The sequence below is a fragment of the Sinohyriopsis cumingii genome, chromosome 4 (assembly GCF_028554795.1).
Source record: "Sinohyriopsis cumingii isolate HCF-2022 chromosome 4, ASM2855479v2, whole genome shotgun sequence".
Lineage (NCBI taxonomy): Eukaryota > Metazoa > Mollusca > Bivalvia > Unionida > Unionidae > Sinohyriopsis > Sinohyriopsis cumingii.
Window position 1 is genome coordinate 133,963,784 of NC_142964.1, and position 15,495 is coordinate 133,979,278.

Sequence of the window (15,495 nt, forward strand, 5' to 3'; positions counted from 1 at the left end):
ATACCTTTCTTGTGGACAGGAGTGTAATATATATGTTAATGTGATATGTTTTAATCATTTTCAGCTGTGATTAAAGAGAAGCTGGTTCATTTATTTTGTGCCCTGTGTGTTCCCACACATAAGGAAACCAGTCAGCTAACTTCAACTGATGAGATGATCTGCATGGCCTGTACACACTCGATTGAAACTGCACACAAAATAGCAGCGTCAACAGTTAAGGTTAGATAAACAGCACAGAACTCTCTGATTGAGTTATTGACTCAGACCACCTCATACATACATGGTTTTTGTTTGCATGTGTCTGTATACAAGGGAATAAAAATCCATTGCCTAGGACGCCAGGGTAACCATTTTTCCCAACGCAAAATCCTAGTTAGACAGCCAGCAGTATTATTAAATAATGATGATTTTCAAATTGTAATGGAATTTTTTATTTTTTCCATTTATAAGCATTTGATCACTAGATTTTATAATTATCCTTATGTTCATCTACAGGAGAGTTATCTCCACATAATTCCATAGTAGCTTGTTGGGTGATTGTTATCAATAGGAGGCCACACTAACTCTCATGTGTAGGTTACTGCTTATTAATAATCACAGTCCATACTATCAGTGTCGTATCACAGTCCATACTATCAGTGCCATATTACAGTCCATACTATCAGTGCCATATCACAGTCCATACTATCAGTGCTGTATCACAATCCATACTATCAGTGCCATATCACAGTCCATACTATCAGTGCTGTATCACAGTCCATACTATCAGTGCCATACCACAGTCCATACTATCAGTGCTGTATCACAATCCATACTATCAGTGCCATATCACAGTCCATACTATCAGTGCTGTATCACAGTCCATACTATCAGTGCCATACCACAGTCCATACTATCAGTGCTGTTATCACAGTCCATACTATCAGTGCCATATCACAGTCCATACTATCAGTGCTGTATCACAGTCCATACTATCAGTGCCGTATCACAGTCCATACTATCAGTGCTGTATCACAATCCATACTATCAGTGCCATATCACAGTCCATACTATCAGTGCTGTATCACAATCCATACTATCAGTGCTATATCACAGTCCATACTATCAGTGCCATACCACAGTCCATACTATCAGTGCTGTATCACAATCCATACTATCAGTGCCATATCACAGTCCATACTATCAGTGCCATACCACAGTCCATACTATCAGTGCTGTATCACAGTCCATACTATCAGTGCCGTATCACAGTCCATACTATCAGTGCCGTATCACAGTCCATACTATCAGTGCCATATCACAGTCCATACTATCAGTGTCGTATCACAGTCCATACTATCAGTGCCATATCACAATCCATACTATCAGTGCCATATCACAGTCCATACTATCAGTGCTGTATCACAGTCCATGCTATCAGTGCCGTATCACAGTCCATACTATCAGTGCCATACCACAGTCCATACTATCGGTGCCATATCACAGTCCATATTATCAGTGCCATATCACAGTCCATACTATCAGTGCCATATCACAGTCCATACTATCAGTGCCGTATCACAGTCCATGCTATCAGTGCCGTATCACAGTTCATACTATCAGTGCTGTATCACAGTCCATACTATCAGTGCCTTAGGGTCAACCCTTGAAGAAACATGACTTGTGACTATTTGTCTTTTGTCAATACCCAACATTATGGCAGTGTTTTTCGTCATTTGCATTACACTTAATGTATGATCTAGGATTATGATTCCACATAGATCATTTGCATGACACTTATTGTATGATCTAGGATTATGATTCCACATAGATCATTTGCATGACACTTAATGTATGATCTAGTATTATGATTCCACATAGATCATTTGCATGACACTTATTGTATGATCTAGGATTATGATTCCACATAGATCATTTGCATGACACTTAATGTATGATCTAGGATTATGATTCCACATTGATCATTTGCATGACACTTAATGTATGATCTAGTATTATGATTCCACATAGATCATTTGCATGACACTTAATGTATGCTCTAGGATTATGATTCCACATAGATCAATGCATGACACTTAATGTATGATCTAGGATTATGATTCCACATAGATCATTTGCATGACACTTAATGTATGATCTAGGATTATGATTCCACACAGATCATTTGCATGACACTTAACCCTTTACTTCATGAAAGCGCCTTTGGACACCTCTACTCCGTTCGCATTGAAGCGCCCATGGACGCCTCTACTCCATTTACATTGAAGCGCTTTTGACACCTTTACTCCATTCGCATGGAAGCACCTTTTTACGCCTGCTGTAAACATCAGCCATTTTCAGTGGGTTTTCGTAGCACCACCTTCAGGGAAAACCCCCTATTAGATACCTCATTCATTACTGGGAATGACCATTACGTCAAATCATGTGGTCGCTGTTTATGCTCTAGTTGAAATCTGCTATTTAAAGTAACTGGCTCGTATTCTCCATGCTCCAAAATGGAGGTCGTGGATTTCGTTTAGTACTTTTCATGATTAGAATCACAACTATGAAAGCTTCAATAACTTAGGTAAAGGTGCTAATGTTGATGTAGATAGCAATTGGTTTTTATAAATTATCAAATTCAGATGACTTATTGATGTAGATGCAGACAAAGAACTTATAAATTTTGAGTATGACAAATGGTAGCTATGGTTGGTCATGCGGCTTCACTGACTTGACGGTGAACGATTTCTCTCGAGATCTTAAAGCACATAAAAATTCTTCCGTGTAAAATAATTACATGGTCATAATGATTGGACTTTACTCTAAAATCTTTCCATACATAATATATGTGTACCAGAAATTTAAAACGGTTAAAATTGCTGTTAAACATAACATACACTACACTGCTTAATAGTTAATGGGCAGGCCTATGTGATGGAGTCGAATAGATAACAGGTGTTCTATTTATAGCGCACTGCACTTGATAACTTTGCTACATGTGTATTGGAGAGCTAAAAAGACATACACTATGAGATAAAGGGTTAATTTATGATCTAGGATTATGATTCCACATTGCTTCTGTTTATCTAAAAGTAGTGTGGCAAAGTTTAAACAAACCAACTCATACTTTAATGGCTTTTTGGGTAATGGCAAGACAGCAATCCTGCAGGTTAGTTTACAGTTCCCTGACAAGGGTTTAAAAGCATTGGATTAATGATAATATGATACTTAATGATGTCAATTCCAATAAGCATACAATGTTGATAAGTTTGTGATAGATTCAGTAAGTGTGTACACTTGTCTGTTAGTTTGTTAGAAGGACTGTTAGTGAGTTACAAGTATAGTGTGTAATTAGGACTGATTAAGGATGTATATATATATATATAAGCAAAAGTTGTTGCTGCAGTAAGGAGCAGCAATACAATGTTAAATTTTTTTTGCTTCACACACAGTAACTGTTGAATTACTCCTAGACAGAATATATAAAAATTCATTAGTGGCAGTGACAAAAGTAAAGGTCAAGAAATTTAATAATCAATTTGCACTGTTTTTTAAGCACATTAATGATAATCTGTATTTATCCATGATGCATGGATTATAAAAATAGTGTATTATCTACAATTAAACACCATTCCATACGGAATAGACATATTAATGTGTAAGCAGTTACCATGCTCTAATTCACTCATTACCATTTCTTATGTCGTTGATTACAAGTACTATTAACTAATCAGTTGAGCAAATGAAAAACGATGATTGCTTTGTTATTACTAAATACATTTTGTGCATATAACTGATTGCTGAATAAATAATCCCACTTTTCTAAAGCCCAGTTGAATCATGTCTGTCCAAAGTGACACTTTGTCACATGTGGAGATAATCAAGAGTGAATTAGCTTAAGAGTAGACATTTTCCAGTCAATCAAAACCTTATTGGAAAGTACTGTTCTCCCATTTGTTTTATTGAGCACTCAACTGGGCCATGACAGATATCTATTCATTCCTTTAAAATTATGTGACCTGTCCTTGCAGTTGCTCTTTTAAACACTTCTACCTTCTGGTCATGCTAAAGGGTAGCAAGTAATATACAAAGTTCACATGAAATCGGATTCTAGACAAAAGAAGACATTTTAAGTTTCCTACACTTTGTATCAGCATCAGTGGGATACTTCATAATGTGAAACACAGTTTTGACGGAAGTGTTTATATACAGAAAAGATTAGAACTTCACTTCGAAAATGCTTGGTTTGCTGACATAATCCCAAATTGTTGAGAGTTTTGTTGTCCTTAAGAACAATGAAAAACCTAAGTCTAATTTTAATTATAGCAATGCAATTAAGCTTCATTGCCTGTACTTGCATGCAAATGGATATCTGCATCCCAAACGATTCAGGCCTGTGCATTTATGCTAAGTTTGATCAATGCAAAACATACCTAATTTACTGAAGTTTGGATAGAGCATGTTTGCTGAAAATTACATTAGGGTAGTGCCTTCATAATCTTTTATTGAGATATTAGCTTCATTACTCAATATTTTTTCTTTTATAAATTAAAAATCCATGACATGAAGTACAGATGAATATATGTATTTTTTACCACTCCACTTTATAGCCACAAATTAAAGGTAATTCACAGTACTTACAGGAAACGCAATTCATGTCAAACCCACTTTCCATCTTCCCTGTTTGCATGGTGGAGATTACAAGAGATATATTTTAGACACAAACCTAGTCTTCCTAATCTGCATGCCACTGATCACAAGAGATGCACATCAAACCCACACCACATCTTCCCAGTCTTACATAGCGGTATTCACAAGATATGCATGTCAAACCAATACCCTGTCTTCCCAATCTGGATGGCATTGATCACAACAGATGCATGTCAGACCCAAACCCTGTATTCCCAATATTCATGATAGTGATGACAAGAGATTCATGTCAGACCTAAACCCTGTATTCCCAATATGCATGGTGGCAATGACAAGAGATTCATGTCAGACCTAAACCCTGTATTCCCAATGTGCATGGTGGCGATGACAAGAGATTCATGTCAGACCTAAACTCTGTATTCCCAATGTGCATGGTGGTGATGACAAGAGATTCATGTCAGACCTAAACCCTGTATTCCCAATATGCATGGTGGTGATGACAAGAGATTCATGTCAGACCTAAACCCTGTATTCCCAATATGCATGGTGGTAATGACAAGAGATTCATGTCAGACCCAAACCTAGTATTCCCAATCTGCATGGTTCTGATCACAAGAGATGTACATCAAACCCACACCCCATCTTCCCATTCCGCATGGTTCTGATCATGAGTGATGCATGTACGACCCACACCCCATATTCCTAGTCTACATGGTACTGATCACAAGCATTTAGTGTTCAAACTTTAGCTGCCAATCACAGGACTTAGATAAAACCTCCATAAATAGTTTGGTAGCAGCTTGTAACACAGGTAGAAAACTTGAATTTTGGATGGCGTGAAAGTTCATTGCTAATACTGATTCTGGCCCTTTTAAATAAGGTTTATGTTTTGTAGGATTGCATCCTGGATGCAGATCATGACAGCGTGAAACTGCTTGAGAAACAAGTGTCCAACGTGGCAGAGGAGAACCATCAGAGTGCCACAAGTAAATTACTGAGGAAGCTGTGGGATGGGGATTCTGATATACAAGATATTCTGGTTGAGAGGGTAATTGATTTTTCATTGCATGAGAGGGTAATTGATTGTTCATTGCCTGTTGCATTCTTAAATACTGTTACTCCAGAGTGGTGTAACTTTGTATAAAGCACACTTCTTCCTTGAATACATTCCCAGATCACATTAATGTTAATCCAACCTTCACAAAAAGACAAAAAAAATTAATCTTTTCCCTTTTTCATATCATATAGACAAAGGGAAGAAACTCTTACACATCTTACCTTGACCACTGCTAGGTGCTCCCAGTTTTAAGCTTACTAACTAAATCCATGTAAGTATTAAATCCATGCAAGTATTACTAACTAAATCCATACAAGTATTACTAACTAAATCCATACAAGTATTACTAAATAAATCCATGCAAGTATTATTATCTAAATTCATGCAAGACTTCAATTGAAACTCTGATAACTATTATGTTCAGTAGGGTTGCTTTGAAGGCTGTTTTAAAATATTGGATTCTAATAAAGAATTATTCCCACTTTAGTTGGAAATAACCAACATGGTGTCTTGTAACTGTGCATGATTGGATTCTGATACAGAATTATTCCCACTTTAGTTGGAAATAACCAACAAGGTGTCTTGTAACAGTGCATGATTGGATTCTGATACAGAATTATTCCCACTTTAGTTGGAAATAACCAACATGGTGTCTTGTAACAGTGCATGATTGGATTCTAATACAACATGGTGTCTTGTAACAGTGCATGATTGGATTCTGATACAGAATTATTCCCACTTTAATTGGAAATAACCAACAAGGTGTCTTGTAACAGTGCCTGTTTGGATTCTAATACAACATGGAGTCTTGTAACAGTGCATGATTGATCCTTAATGATTAAATGATTATGTTGGTCTTTTTTTTTTTTCCATAGGATAATGAATTTCAAGAAGTAAGAAAAGAACTTCAGAAACAGAAACCATTGAATAAGCCTGATCATGGTTTGATGGAAAAGCTGTTACAGGATGTTCATCAGTATCAAGAGGATGAGTTGGTGGAAAATGAAGAAGTAAGTAGTGACAATAATCTCCATGGAGACAAACTGAACGAGTCCAGTGAATTTCAGAACCTTCATGCTAGTCCCAATTTAGATAATTCCTTTGAGAAGTTAATGGATGACAAGCATAAACATCCTGGTCCATGTCTTTATGACAGTGATATATCACTGATTAATAGAACTCCACAAGCAAGCCCTTTGAATAAAAGAAAGCGGCATTCATCTGTGTGCAGCATAGGAAGTGTTTTTTCACAGAGATCAAGTTCTTCGATTCCAGGATTTGGGGTTACTCCATTAAAACAACGCCTGCAGCAGAACCCTATGGGAAGATCTGCAGATGTTTCTGTCAGTTTTCCAGTTACTGGCAGCCAAGCGATTGGTATAAATGATAAACTAGCGTCTTCAGGTGCAAGATCACTATTTGCTGTTTCAAATCTCCAACATCAGCAATCAGATGGTTCAAAGACCTCAGGAAAAGGAGACCAATCAAGTGATCGGAAACAGTTTGAGACAGTCTCATGCACAGATCCAGAGTCAGAATTCTTTTCCCAATCACAGGAAGATTTTACTATTTTCAGTAGCCAATCACAACGTTCTGCCTCAGGACAATCCAAACACAGAAGTAAATTTGGAGCTGGAACTTTGTCACCATTAAAGCAAAAATGTAAATCTTTATTTGAGGGGTTTTGATTAAAGTACAGGTAAAACAGGTCATATTGGCATTTGGTATCAGTTCTTTTAGCTATACTAATCATTTTTTATAATTTTATCATATCTTTAAATGGCAGTTACTCAATTTATTTCAAATTTGTATAGGCCAACCATGAGGTGTTATCCAGTGTATCATGGATTGAAAGTCACGCAATGTCAGAATAAAAGTGCCACATACAAGGGAAAAAAATCTGAATTGCCTTCTCCATTTGTAATATTAGACCCAGTGTCCACTTTTCTTGACTGAATTTAGTGTGAGCTCTCCACTGTTGAAGTCCATAGGGATTGATAAATGTTCATTTGGAAGTTTTGTGATAACTAAGGTGTAGGTCATTCACCAATTAGAAATGAACAGATAATAGCAAAAAGATGTTCACTTTCGTAACTTTCATCATTTATCATCCTCTTATGTTAATATTGCTAAGTATGTGAGTTGTTCATCTACTGTATATACTTGTTTATAAGCTGACATGACTCTGACCCTCCTGTAAGACGGAGTGTATTTTGCTAGTTAGATCCACCTGAAAGAGTGACGACTTGTCATCAGTGAGTAAGAGTTGCAGTTTGGAAAAATAAACAACCCAGACTAGATAGACAGGGAAAAATAAACAACCCAGACTGGATAGACAGGGAAAAATAAACAACACAGACTGGATAGACAGGGAAAAATAAACCCGACTGGATAGACGGAAAAATAAAGACAACATCAATCTAAAATACAATTATATTACTGAGTGGAATATCTCACTAATAAATTCACAACTTAAAATTTATTCTAACTTAATCCATTAAAATCCACAATGCTGGACATTTTAAATCCATGAATTCAATTATAGGTTACATACCAGCATAAAATAGTTCTGAATAATCCGGTTCACAATATACAGTAATATGTTAATTTCACACATACAAATAAGCAATAAAAGTCCACATTTTTGTGATTCACATCATATAAATGTCACTGTCTTATGTCATCTCTTACGACACTGATCATACAGTCTGTAAGTGACACTTTGATCATACAGTCTGTAAGTGACACTTTGATCATAACAGTCTGTAAGTGACACTTTGAACATACAGTCTGTAAGTGACACTTTGATAATACAGTCTGTAAGTGACACTTTAATCGTGCAGTCTGTAAGTGACACTTTAATCGTACAGTCTGTAAGTGACACTTTGATCATACAGTCTGTAAGTGACACTTTGATCATAACAGTCTGTGAGTGACACTTTAATCGTAGTCTGCAAGTGACACTTTGATCATACAGTCTGTAAGTGACACTTTAATTGTACAGTAAGTGACACTTGAATTGTACAGTCTGTAAGTGACACTTTGATCATACAGTCTGTAAGTGACACTTTGATCATACAGTCTGTAAGAGACACTGTGATCATACAGTCTGTAAGTGACACTTTGATCATACAGTCTGTGAGTGATATTTTAATCATACAGTCTGTAAGTGACACTTTGATCATACAGTCTGTGAGTGATATTTTAATCATACAGTCTGTAAGTGACACTTTGATCATACAGTCTGTGAGTGATATTTTAATCATACAGTCTGTAAGTGACACTTTGATCATACAGTCTGTAATATCTGTTAAAGGATGCAACTGAACATGTTAATTGTGCAGCATGATTAAAGGGTGTTCAGATAACCACCCGCTGTTACTTGGCATTGACCAAGTATCAACTCAACGCTTGATCAAAGGGTTGTCACATGGGAAAACAGAGTGTGCTTTCTTTGCAAGCTAAGGGATTAAGGTCAAACATTCACATGAAAGATGTAGAACTGTTCTTTGCACTGAACATATACATGTATTAAATTTGCACTTAATCAAAAGGATTATTAACTTCAAAACAAAATGGGTGCTGTCCTTACAAGCCAAGAGCTTGTCTGGTCATGTGCATGTGGTCATGTGCAGTGACAGAAAAGTTGTGAAATATCACTTTAATAATTAAATCTAACTTATGAAAAAGGAAAATGCTAATTAAATCAAAACATTTATCGCATCAAATACAGATTGTATGGAGCAAAACACAGGTAACATCAATAAAGGCATTTCGGGCATATACCAAAATGGAAACAATATACTGGCTAGTAAACACCCACAGTAAACAACATTGACAGACTTTTCACTCTGTGGTGGATAGTATTTAATTTACCCATAATATTTTCATGTCATCAAAATGCAGATAACGGTAGACACAAGTATTGTTTAATGAATACCATCAGGAAATGGATAAACATCTCTAACAGTACCCTAGATTTATGACAATTTTTTGTTTGTACACTTTAAAGATAAGCCCTAGTCTTCTTTAATTTTCAGTAAAAAGTGTCAACTTCTAAGTGAGTGTATATGTTTTGTCACTTTTCAGCTGCCTCCAGTTTGAATCAGATTTTGTTTGCATACTTTTTCATGGTGAATAGATGTATTTACAATTTTCAACATTAAAAATGCATGAATTGCATAACTAATTTTCATTTTTTTAGAGTGTTAGAGAGTTTATATTATAAAAGAAGAATGTGGTCAAAATCCATGTACAAGATACTAACACATGTCAAGATGTACAAACTGATCCATATACAAGACACTGTAACACATGTCAAGATGTACAAACTGATCCATATACAAGACACTGTAACACATGTCAAGATGTACAAACTGATCCATATACAAGACACTGTAACACATGTCAAGATGTACAAACTGATCCATATACAAGACACAGTAACACATGTCAGGATGTACAAACTGATCTATGTACAAGACACAGTAACACATGTCAGGATGTACAAACTGATCTATGTACAAGACACTAACACATGTCAAGATGTACAAACTGATCCATATACAAGACACAGTAACACATGTCAAGATGTACAAACTGATCCATATACAAGACACTGTAACACATGTCAAGATGTACAAACTGATCCATATACAAGACACAGTAACACATGTCAAGATGTACAAACTGATCTATGTACAAGACACTAACACATGTCAGGATGTACAAACTGATCTATGTACAAGACACTAACACATGTAAAGATGTACAAACTGATCCATATACAAGACACAGTAACACATGTCAAGATGTACAAACTGATCCATATACAAGACACAGTAACACATGTCAGGATGTACAAACTGATCTATGTACAAGACACTAACACATGTCAAGATGTACAAACTGATCCATATACAAGACACAGTAACACATGTCAAGATGTACAAACTGATCCATATACAAGACACTGTAACACATGTCAAGATGTACAAACTGATCCATATACAAGACACAGTAACACATGTCAAGATGTACAAACTGATCCATATACAAGACACAGTAACACATGTCAGGATGTACAAACTGATCTATGTACAAGACACTAACACATGTCAAGATGTACAAACTGATCCATATACAAGACACAGTAACACATGTCAAGATGTACAAACTGATCCATATACAAGACACTGTAACACATGTCAAGATGTACAAACTGATCCATATACAAGACACTGTAACACATGTCAGGATGTACAAACTGATCCATGTACAAGACACTAACACATATCAGGATGTACAAACTGATCCATATACAAGACACTGTAACACATGTCAAGATGTACAAACTGATCCATGTACAAGACACTGTAACACATGTCAAGATGTACAAACTGATCCATGTACAAGATACTAACACATGTCAAGATGTACAAACTGATCCATATACAAGACACTGTAACACATGTCAAGATGTACAAACTGATCCATGTACAAGATACTAACACATGTCAAGATGTACAAACTGATCCATATACAAGACACTGTAACACATGTCAAGATGTACAAACTGATCCATGTACAAGACACTAACACATGTCAGGATGTACAGACACTGCAACACCTATCAAGATGTACAAACTGATCCAAGACACTGCAACATGTCATGATGTAAAAATTGATCCATATATATATACATGACACTGCAACAGATGTTAGAATTTACAAGCTGATCCATGTACAAGACACTGCAACATGTTAGAAAGTACAGACTGATCCAAGTACATAACACTGCAACACTTATCAGGATGTACAAAGGGATCCATATGCAAGACACTGCAACACATGTAACAATGTACAAGCTGATCGATATATATATATATATATATATATATATATATATATATATATATATATATATATATGACACTGCAACACATGATAGGATGTACAAACTGATCCATGTACAAGACACTGCAACATGTTAGAAAGTACAGACAGATCCAAGTACAATACACTGAAACACATGTTAGGATGTACAAACTCTTTTCATGTACAAGACACTTTAAAACATCGGTATGTATAAACTGATCCATGTACAAGAATTTTTTTTTAGCATATGCTGGAACATACTATACTCAAATGGTTTATGACTGATAAAGTTCTATATTTTGTTAAAATCCTGAAATCCACAACTTAAACAGAAACAAAAATTATTCCTGAAATGTTTTGTACACTTAATGATTATGTTATAAACCATTTAAAGGATGCCATATTATTAGAAGCATGTCAGATAGAATTCATTGGGCATTCTTGAGTAGTGATACATTTTTCAAAATGAAGGATTTTCTTACACAATTTTACTATTTGTAATAATATATAATAAAGTAGAAGATTTTGTTTGTTTTGTCTGAAAATTCCATTTCTCTTTTATCTTCTTTTAGTTTGCTCTCTCTCTATGTCTGTCTGTCATTCTCTCTCTGTGTTAATCTACTGGTCTTTGAATAAACTTTGAGCTGGCCCTGATATAAGTGGTGGTAGATTTTAAATTAAAGTATTAAACAATGACCCTTAAGATGCAGGTTCAGCCTCGATTAGCTAGGTGGTGTGTTGAATGGGAAGGCAGTCAACTCTGCTTGCTCTGGCATATTATAGCCCTCAATTAATGCTTTTCCCTGTGGGCATGTTATTGTCTTCAATTGTTGTTTACCCCAGTGGGCATGTTATTGTCTTCAATTGTTGTTTACCCCAGTGGGCATGTTATTGTCTTCAATTGTTGTTTACCCCTGTGGGCATGTTATAGTCTTCGGTTGTTGTTTAGGGGTACTGAGTGGCCGAGTGGTCTAAAGCGCTCTCTGTTACGGATCACTGCCATCTCACCTCTGTCTGCATGGGTTCAAGTCTCGGATTCAGCCTATGTGGGTATGTGAGAAAGCTTGCCAGTAGCTTCTTGTGGGTTGGTGGTTATTTCCAGGGTTTTCCCGGTTTCTTCCTCCACCATTAATACTGGCCGCCATGTATAGCCTATCATGTGCTGAAAAATGACGTTAAACTCAACAACAACTACAACAACAACAACAGTTGTTGTTTACCCCAGTGGGCATGTTATAGCCCTCAATGCTTTCCCAGTGGGCATGTTATTGTCTTCAGTTGTTGTTTGCCCCAGTGGGCATGTTATATACTTCAGTTGTTGTTTGCCCCTGTGGGCATGTTATAGTCTTCAGTTGTTTACCCCAGTGGGCATGTTATTGTATTCAATTGTTGCTTACCCCAGTGGGCATGTTATAGCCTTCATTTGTTGCCTTCCCTAGTGGGCATGTTATGGGCTTCAGTTGTTTCTTTTCCCAGTGTGCATGTTATAGGTTTCAGTTGTTGGTTTTCCCAGTGGGCTAAGGGAAGTAGAATAATCACAATGCAACATGAGGTTTTTGCTTTAGATTCATGACTGTTTTGGGGTAGAGGTGGGACATTGGAGTGCTGAGGTATATCTACATGCCCAAATTGCTCACCATTCTGCCTGTTTTGCCTGCACCATTGTTTTTCCCTTTTTGAGACACTTACTCAGCACTATGCAGCCAAAATTGAGCTGATTTTCAGTTAAACCCTATACATACAAACATACATACATACATACATACATACATACATGCATACGTAGCTACCTGCATAGACACACACATACATACATACATACATATCAACCCAATTGTATGTCTGTCTGTGCAGAATGTTCTATGCCCATGCATCAGTCATTAACAATTCATTATTACCTTATGTATTTTTTCTGTCTAGTGTCAAAATGCATGAGTGTGAATGCATCCCATGTATATTTGAGCTCTATTAAAATGAAGAATTATACATTTTGGCCATCATCAACATCTTGCCACAATTTCTGTTTTGGTTTTCTGTGGTTTGATACTGTTTCTCAACACAACTTAGGGTATACATGTTGCCCAGTTTATTTGATGAAGGAGGAACCTAGCAAGAATTATCCACCAATGGGAATTTACTGGCAAGTTTTCTCAAATACTCACAGTAATCTAACCAAAACTAGAATTCACAGACAGGTGAGATGTGTGAGAGGTCTGTTAACACAAGTGACTTAATTCACAGACAGGTGAGATGTGTGAGAGGTCTGTTAACACAAGTGACTTAATTCACAGACAGGTGAGATGTGTGAGAGGTCTGTTAACACAAGTGACTTAATTCACAGACAGGTGAGATGTGTGAGAGGTCTGTTAACACAAGTGCCTTAATTCACAGACAAGGAGATGTGTGAGAGGTCTGTTAACACAAGTGCCTTAATTCACAGACAGGTGAGATGCATGAGAGGTCTGTTAACACAAGTGCCTTAATTCACAGACAGGTGAGATGTGTGAGAGGTCTGTTAACACAAGTGCCTTAATTCACAGACAGGTGAGATGTGTGAGAGGTCTGTTAACACAAGTGCCTTAGTTCACAGACAGGTGAGATGTGTGAGAGGTCTGTTAACACAAGTGCCTTAATTCACAGACAGGTGAGATGTGTGAGAGGTCCGTTAACACAAGTGCCTTAATTCACAGACAGGTGAGATGTGTGAGAGGTCTGTTAACATAAATGCCTTAATTCACAGACAGGTGAGATGTGCGAGAGGTCTGTTAACACAAGTGACTTAATTCACAGACAGGTGAGATGTATGAGAGGTCTGTTAACACAAGTGCCTTAATTCACAGACAGGTGAGATGCGTGAGAAGTCTCTTAACACCGAGTGCCTTCGACCATTTGGTTATCCAGGGCACACACATCTTCCAACAGATTTGGACACTTTCTGCAAAGTTGGATCAAAATAATGTGAATTTATTATTAGTTTTCTCAGGCATGAATGTCATTAAACAAAAAGACACCTGACTGCACATTACATTTTATCTTAACTATTATTTCCTGGCTCAAAAAGTCAAAGGTCAAGATCACAGGAGCACTATTTCTGACTTTGGTTTCTATGTGGTATATCAGGCTTCCTGTGTACAGTTTTCATCAAGCATACTTGCCAAATCACAATGTGTGACATGGAAAACAATTTTTGACTCCCAGTTTACTCAGTAAGGTTGTGCTCATGAAAACACAATGTCCATTAAATCTTATTTTAAAAAATGTAAAAGTGAAACTTTTCTTAACACCATTTATATCTGCATATATCCCATAGTCTGTATAAACAGCCAATAATCTTGATTAACATTGCCTCATGCATAATCTTCTGGGAATACTATCATCTCTTGATAGTTTATATCTATTAATTGTCATAGAAGTATTTATAAGGTAAACGCAGTCAGAGTTAAAAGAATCACCACTCCACACATTACATAACTGATTGATGAAAGGTGATTTTGTGTTTAATTCATTTGTTCACTTCTCTTAGTGATCCCAATAGGTTTGTTTGCTAAAGTGGTGTACACAAAGTGGAAAAAGCCAATTTGTTTGAGTGTGTATGTGTTTTGGATTTTTAACATAGCTTTAAAACAAATTCAGTCATATCGCTATGATGCCTGCAATGTGGCAGTTTATAGCAATGTCTAGCACTGGGGCAACATGCTGCAGACATGTAGAATGATGTCCCACTCAGTCACATTATCCTGACACCAGGCCAACCAGTCATAACACTAACCCCTTAATGCTGAGCACCAAGCGAGGCAGCTCGTAGTACCATTTTTTATACAAGTCTTTGGTATGACTCGGCCAAAGTTCAAATCCGCAACCTCTCACATCCAAGGTGGATGCCCTATCCACAAGGCCACCAGAGTGGTTCAATTTGTTTGAAGTTAGCT

The 15,495-nt window shown here is 36.6% G+C and overlaps 1 protein-coding gene across 1 annotated transcript in view; it reads left to right on the forward strand.

Annotated features, from left to right (window-relative positions):
* Positions 1 to 12,087, forward strand: part of LOC149802121 (uncharacterized) — a 60,284-nt gene extending 48,197 nt beyond the window's left edge. The window contains exons 14-16 of the mRNA XM_089956510.1: positions 65 to 219; positions 5,528 to 5,680; positions 6,565 to 12,087. Coding sequence (XP_089812636.1) covers positions 65 to 219; positions 5,528 to 5,680; positions 6,565 to 7,377 — 1,121 coding nt within the window. The 3' untranslated portion in view covers positions 7,378 to 12,087. The remainder of the gene's footprint in view (positions 1 to 64; positions 220 to 5,527; positions 5,681 to 6,564) is intronic.
* The last annotated feature ends 3,408 nt before the right edge of the window (positions 12,088 to 15,495 follow it).